The following is a 7,861-nucleotide window of genomic DNA, read 5'->3' as shown; positions in this document are numbered from 1 at the left end:
ATTAGAGGAGCTGAATCGATGAAAATTGTTCAATCTATCCATCTTTGAAAAGATGACATCTATACTACACTCCCCATCTTTTGTTTTTGTTCAAAAAAATTATAATTATACATATATAAAGTTTAAGAGTAGACTTTTTTCTTTGATGAAGCTTATAATTAGGAAAGCTCACCTGAACCATCCAACCATATTGGTATTAGTGTTATTGCTCTCATTATAGTTAGTAGTGTAATTCATATTGACAATATTCCCACCCTTACTCTCCGTCTGTGTGGGACGTTGTGTTACCGGTTCTCTCTGTATGTTGTGGGACGGCTGAGCCTCACGTAGAGCGGTCAGAAGGTCGTTGGTTCCATCAGGAAACCTCAGCGCTAATCGATCCTTCAACTCGAGGCTAATGCAGATGCAACAAAATTCCTTAAAATAGAACCTTTATTATATAAAAATGCTTTTGATACAAAAAAAATTGTCACAAGTGTACATTACATAAAGCATTTTTAACTGAGACAACAAATACAGGTTTTAAGGAGTTTTTACTGACACAGTGGCTTGAGGCGGGGCCTATAGCCCTTAATATATAAATGAGTTGTGCTGCTCAGAGTTCAGAGCACATAGAGATCCTCTCCAGGAATGTCCCTGTGAGGGTTTGAAGGCATCACACCAGGAAATGACATGAGAGGTTCCTGTGGGCTCAAACTTAAACTGTGATCCAAATGCGACAGCAAGGCCAGCTTAGAGGAAGCTTGGTGTGTAACTCTACAGCCAGGGTGAAAAGTCTTCCTTTAATTCCTGGGAAATAATCTCTTTTCTTTTTTCTAAGTGCATAAAACATCTTCCCACTTTTTGATACCAGCTAATGTGAAAACATGATATTAAGTGCTGGATTAACCCTGAAGACACAGTTGGTCTCCACCTCCAAGAAAAGACCTGAAGCCTATGCAATGGCGACGTTTCTTTTTTTTGGGAAGGTATTTAAACTTCACAGCGGTGTTTCATAGATAGGTTCACTATACTGGAGGTGAGCAACTCAAGGCCTCGGTGTGCTTGTCGGACTGAGTGAGGTCCGGATCAGACGCAGCGTGCTTTAGCAGCCCGGTGCACCTTTTTTGTATTGTTTTCAATGATTCAATGAAGTGTTTCGCACGCTGATACTGCGTTGCTGAGCACCTTCCGTCTTTGGCTCGAGTTGAAATAACTCAGAGCAGAAAAGCACCTGACGTCATCAGCATTTTCTCTCATTGCGGTGACGAGCTTTATAAGTTTACTAACCATGATCTGAACTTACAAACAGCAGGAGGCAAATTAGTGCAGTACTGGATTGATAAACTGTTCTAATAACTATTCAGGTTGCGTCACATCCAGCATTCGTAGCATAACCTACCAAAGATAATGTGACGTACTTTGTAGGAATGCGCGGGTCCAACAAAGCTACGAGAGGCCATGTTGATGTTTTCATCAGGTAACTTGGTACTTCAGTAACAGCACGTACGTTGTTGTTTTAACTCAAATGACGATCTTTTCCTAAACCTAACTGAATGGTTTTGTTGACTAAACCTAAACTGTTGTTTCCTGTGAAGACGGAAGTTTATTTTGAAAAGACTGTATGCAATGCATAGAGCGGAAATTGACACCTGTTGCTGGCTTTCGTAGGAAAACACACGAAAAATGAGGAGCAATCATACGGACCGTTGTATGGGGATAAGTTGAACTATTAGGGACCATACAGTTCATGGTTTGTGCTAAGCTAATGTTGGCACTCATTCCAGGGTTGCTCTAAAAAAATTAAAAAAGGGAAAAAGACAGCAAAATACAAAAAAAGCTCTTTATGTCCGTGCGATGCGCCTTTTCCACCAGCAAAGCACTCTCTACGGTCAGCCAGGTGTGTTGAGGACAGAACAACCACAAATGCATCTGAAGCACACCAAGACCTTCAGTTTGATTTCTGCAACAGCTCTGAACTAAATGTCTCAGCTGGAACTCTTTCACTTTTCAACCCCCCCCCCAAAAAAAAGACTCCTTCAAACCCAAACACGGCGACCGACACATACGCGATGATCTACACACAAACAGAAATACGAATAACAAAAGTCGCTATAAGAATAATTTGTTATTAACTGTAAAATAGCTTCATGGTCTACTGTCAGTATGAGAGTGGTAATTTGGGGCTTTCGGTTTAATTATACGTCATAATAATAACTGATAGAGTATGTACACGATAGCAGCAAACATACTTTTGGTAAACGGGACGATGAGGGTGAAGAAGACTCCACGGCAGAGGTTCAGATTCACTTCTCACAACTCAATCATTGACTTCATTACACATATGTACAATAGCTTTACACGTTGATATTCATTTGGTATGTTGTTGTGACATGGTGCTTTCATGGGAAATTAAAAGGAAGGACTGTTGGCAGATTAGTCTCTTGGTTGATTTGGGGAAAAGCTCCACCACTCCCCCCTGTGTTCAACGACTAAATAATTCACAATTTGAAATGTGAGGGACACTATTCCTCAAAAAAATATTTACAAAAAGTTTTCACACTTTGATCTTGGCCCTATTCTATCCGTCCGCTCGTTCATTCATACCTCCGCACATGAATGTGCTATTTTCTCTTTTATCCTACAACAGCTGTGCCATCGTCACCCGTTCACGCTCCCGCGTCCGTCTGTCCTAGGTTTTTCGTGCGGAGCGGTGGATCAGCCAGCGTGAATAAAATCGTGAAATAATTCCTCCCTGATTTATCTATCATTTAAAAAACTATATACAGTCCTGCCAACAAGGACGCTGAGAGGAAAGAGACGCTCTCACTCAACACCAGTAACTCACTCGGTTGGTGCTGATGAGTTTTAGTGGAGGCCAGGAGCAGTTACTGTGAGTATGGACAGATGGAGGTCTTTTGATGGAGAAGTGAGGCAAAGGAGGTTTCCCTCTTTTGATGATATGAAAATCTAAGAGGGAGCTGCTGGCCGTGTTCACACATCATCTCCTCCTTTGTGCCCTGCGATGAGGCAACCTGCCACGACTAAGTGAGAGCAGGACACGTGGTAGAACTGATCCGATGCCGGTCACCCTGAGAGCTCCGAGGGGACTGGAATGATGAGATGACCGACGCAGGGATGTAGGGGACCTTGAGCAAGGCACTTGAGCCTAACCAGCTCAACCAAAAGCAGCGAGTGTGAGCCGGTCAGGGCTGGAAGTTGGCACGTGAGTTCTTTCCCTGGTAAAGTGGGGGCCAGACGAGGCCGGTTCTTTGTAGCGAGCGGACTGCATCCTTCCTCACGGAGATACGGGGGCCGTTGGGAGGGGTCACGAGGAGTCGGTGCAGGGCGAGGGGGGCGGGGGGCACAGGTGGAAGTAGGAGCGCTCGGTAGATGGGGACGGGGGGCAGCTCTCCTCGGCCGACAGGTACTGGGAGCGGGGGGTGGGGGGTGGAGGGTAGGGGTCCGAGTCCGAGTTCAGGTCCATGTAGTACTTGTTGTGTTTGCCGTGGCCGCCGTGGCCAGCGGCCTTCCAGCGGCCCGCCGATGACGCTGGCCCGGCCGCCGGGTGATGGGGGGTGTAGTCGCTGTCGCAGACGTCGGTGCTGCAGGGAGTGGTGGGCGGGGCGGCACCGCGGACTGGGTGATAGGGTCTGATGGGAAGGAGACAGTTTGTTTAGATCACGGTTCAGGTTCACCTTTACGTCACAGTCGCACACACACGTGGTGTGAAAGATCTTCAGCGTGAGTTAAGAAGACATAAAGCTTGCAATTTGTTACAACTCCAAGTCCAAAATAAGCCGTGGAGGAGCAATCTTAAAAACATTTGGAACAACCAACTTCATCAGACACTTATTCAATTGTAATTCATTCACAGTAATCGGCTCATCAGCACAGAGCTGAACAGGTAACGCTGACAAAGGTCGCATTGACTTGCATTATGATGCGTTCAACCTCTACCCAGTAAAATTCGGGCAAGAAACTTGAATAAATCAAGTTGTTTGAAGGAGCTGTTGTCACAGCAACATAAAATAGATATTAGAGATGGACTTGTGGTGTTTAACTTCCTGATACTAGCTCGAAGCAGCTTATGATACATCATTCAAACAACTAATGCCTAGATTTCTTTTAATCAGAGCAAATATAAAAAAATGAAATACAATCATTTATTTCCTCATCCTTAACGTGTTTCTTATCAATCATTGTGTGTTTTAATAATAATAACCTTTATAGATATGGATGTTAACAAGACAATGAAAAGCTACTATTTAGAATCTTTACCATTCAGACGTTGGGGCGGTTTAAGTAATTTTTTAGGACAGAGGTGGAAAAATTTTGCCTGGAGCCTTATAGTACTGTGTTGGGGAAAATCTAAATGACTAATTATAAGGTGTGCTTTAAAAGCTTGGTGTCCTTATGTGTCCTTGTTGTGTGAACTGCCTCACCACAGTTGTTTAGTCTATGCGAAAGAACACTCAGCAGCATGTCCTGGATTGAAATGATAATAAGGACTGTGGGAGCGTTAAGATGGGTACAGAGCTATGTTATGAGAACATAGCCTCCTGACTACTACATGGCGTGGAAGCCATTTTGTGTGTGTGTTATGCTTTCGTGACGTATTGCCTGTGACACTGTATTGTTTACTTGGTATAAATATCCGAGGCTCAGAGTCAGACCTCTGAGCAGCCTTGATCCATGTATACTGTATGTGAATCAACTCTGTCTCCTTCTTTGCAAAGAATAAATGTTAACTGATTAATGATTTTCAATCGGTCTCGCGAGAATTTTTCTAACATAGATGGTCCTTCGAGCCGGATTCAACATCTCCTACTTCTCTCCAGCTTTGAGATCCTGAAATCGTGCACGACAGAGTCCAGGACTCTGGACAAAGTCCTCAGCCCTATCCTCACACGAGGATAGTTTGGCAAATTGAGAGGCCAGGATTCTGCTGCAGAGGAGGAGGCGTGACGAGTTCCTTTTGGTGAACCAGGCCGTTGGAAATCATTACAACCTGGGATTCTGGGAATCCACAATCATTGCAGGTAATAGAAATAGGTTATAAGGTGTGCGTGAGCCTGAACCTGGTTAAGTACCCTAAAACAAATTTATTCCCATGCCAGCCCAGACCTTGCTGACGAGCAAACTGGGAGAATTAGAAATTTGAAAAAAGATCATTGACCTATAAGTGTGATTCTCAGATAAGGTTAAGTTTGAGAAAAGACCGCTTTCAGGAAGATATGTGATTTTCAAAGAGGACTAATAATAATAATAATAATAATAATTTAAAGTAAAAGAAAAAATTAACTAAACTATAAGAGATAATGGGTTCATGCATGAGCAAGAGGAGTGAAGATAAAAATTTAAAGGGAGAGATTAAATATATGAAGATGAAGATGAAGAAAGCATTAAACATGTAAAGAGATGGAAGGAAAATATGGGTTTAATGAGAAATTGACAGTCATAGGATGTCAACTAGAGATTCACCAGATATAAAAAATTCAAGGGGAATAAAAAGAGAGTAAAGACTACAGAAAAAAAACAAGATAAAGAATAATAAAAGAAATGCGAAAATAACGTGACTAATTCTCCTGATTTGTATCCAAGCGTACATTTTAGTGAGGGGGTGTGCAGAGGGCGACCTCCTCCACCTCCTTCCCTCTGCTTCTCCTTCAGCCATCTCACAACAGGCTCAACAGGCTCCTGATCCTCCAAACTCCACTCCGCTCTTCTCCTGCCACTGTTCTGGACATGCCAGGCCCGAACGCGAAAAATCCCAGCACAGACAATTCAGCTGAAATTGTGTCTGCGCTGAAAAAAAAACTCATGAGCGAGGACTCCAACGGACCGCTCTACAGGCCAGCACACACCAGATCGGGCACAGAATATGGTGAGCAAAACCCACCAGTATTATTAACTGTACACAGCAACAGTGTTGCAGCGTAACCATGAAAAGGAAAAAGGGAAACAAAATATGATATTTGACTTTGAAATATCTGAACCTGTTTGTTTTAATGTGTGTTTCCGAGACAATCAAAGACGCGGAGGCAGGTGTGGACGGGACAGTGGGAAACGTGGAGAGAGAGCGGATGGAGGGGACAGAGAGGATGGACGGGAGTTTTACGAAGCGGAGTTTGGTTGTGTGTGGAAGAGAGTGGACAGGAGGAGGACATCGGAGGAGGAGGCCGTCAGGACACCTAATTCAGCGGATAAATCAGGTCATGTAAAAGCACACACACATTGATGCACAAACTGACGGTAAAGAATAGTAAATAGAAATATTAGAACTATATCGAATAGAATTGTGGGGTTAGAGTTATTGAAGGATGTAAAGTAGTAATTTTGTGTGATTTTGGGGCATGTACAAGCAGAATATGTATCGGTACCATCAACGATCATAAGATCCCAAAGCAGGTTTACAGACAAAACAGCATTTGTGTTAAACTGTCCAGTTAACCTGTTAGGCAGAGAATGAAAGTGGTTCGAATAAACGAATGACTGTTGTGTGAAAGAGGTTTCTAAACTAACAAAATTATTTCTGCAGTCTTGATAAACTGGTTCAGGGTCACAGCAAAGGCTGTGCACTTATCTAAATTTAAACAAAATAAGAGAGACATTTTCACCCTCTTCTCTGCTGAGGAAGAGGTTTTGAAAACAATGAATGCAACTAAAAAAGCCAGGGGAAGAATCTTACTTTATGTAGATGACATATTGATATGTTCCAAGACACAACAAGAGTGCGAGGAGGATACTCTTGCACTGCTAAAGTTTCTCTGGGAACAAGGTCATAAAGTAAGCAGAAACAAACTCCAACTTTGGAAAGAGACTTAAATATTTGGGTTATGGTTTATCAAAAAATGGCCGATCGACAAAAGAAAAGAAGCCATTCTCAAAGCAAACAAAAAAACAAACAAACAAATGATGTTATTCTTAGAAATGACTAATTTATGTGGAAATTGGGTTCCTAATTACGCGGAATTAGGAAAACCTTTATCAGAATTGATGTATGATAAAACTATGGGAGCACATGACAAGTTGTGCAGGACTCTGGAAGCAGACGAAGCTTTAATGATATTAAAAAAGATGTTAACAAGTTCATCAGGTGGGATTGCCAAATTATGACAAGTTTTTTACACAAACAGTAGACTGAGGGGGTTTTACATTCCATTTAAAGATGCAGATGTGACTATGTTTGTTGATGACACGGGTAAAAATTATTGAGATGGTAAAAATGCAACGGGATATGCAGTAGTGACAAATAATAAGGTTTTAAAATTTGAATCTCTAACATCACATTCTTCAGCACAAAGCTGAAGAACTAATCGCTCTCACAGACACAGAGAGGGGAAAGGACAAGGTCGTTACTAAGATACAGATAGTAACTATGCATACTCATGCTTGCAGGTGTTTGCGTAGCAATGGGAAAATAGAGAGATGGTGACATCAACTAACAAACCTATTATACATAGAGAATTTATATTACAATTACGAGATGCAGTACAATTCGGGTTTTTAAATGCATAGCACACAAAACAGGTGCTGACCTGTTTCAACAGGAAACAGCAAAGCTGATGATGAAGCAGGAAAAAAAAGGGTGCATAGAAAACAAGTGACCAACTTTCTTTTGAAGTGCAAAAGTAGATTACGAGATCTTAAAAGACATGCAAACAGATGCTCCACAGCAATAAAAAAGGTATTGGATAAACAAAACTGAAAAAACAACAACAACAAAGGTTCTGGGAATGACCTGAGGGCAAACTAATATTACCTAAGACCTTATATTGATATACGGTTCTTTTGAGTCATGGGTTTAAACCATGTCTCAACAGGGGGGAAGGTTATCTATGATAAGCAGGGTCTTTACAAATTACTAAAAAAAATTTCT

The 7,861-nt window shown here is 42.0% G+C and overlaps 1 protein-coding gene across 2 annotated transcripts in view; it reads right to left on the bottom strand.

Annotated features, from left to right (window-relative positions):
• Positions 1-414: 414 nt before the first annotated feature.
• lrp5 (low density lipoprotein receptor-related protein 5) overlaps positions 415-7,861 on the bottom strand; it is an 80,823-nt gene continuing 73,376 nt past the window's right edge. For both annotated transcript variants that reach the window (XM_079163535.1, XM_079163536.1), the window contains one exon: positions 415-3,632. In XM_079163535.1, coding sequence (XP_079019661.1) covers positions 3,308-3,632 — 325 coding nt within the window. In that variant the 3' untranslated portion in view covers positions 415-3,307. The remainder of the gene's footprint in view (positions 3,633-7,861) is intronic.

The sequence above is a fragment of the Pholis gunnellus genome (genome assembly GCF_910591455.1).
Source record: "Pholis gunnellus genome assembly, chromosome: 7".
Lineage (NCBI taxonomy): Eukaryota > Metazoa > Chordata > Actinopteri > Perciformes > Pholidae > Pholis > Pholis gunnellus.
Note: the sequence above shows the minus strand (reverse complement) of the source record. Positions and strands in the feature narration are given on the sequence as shown.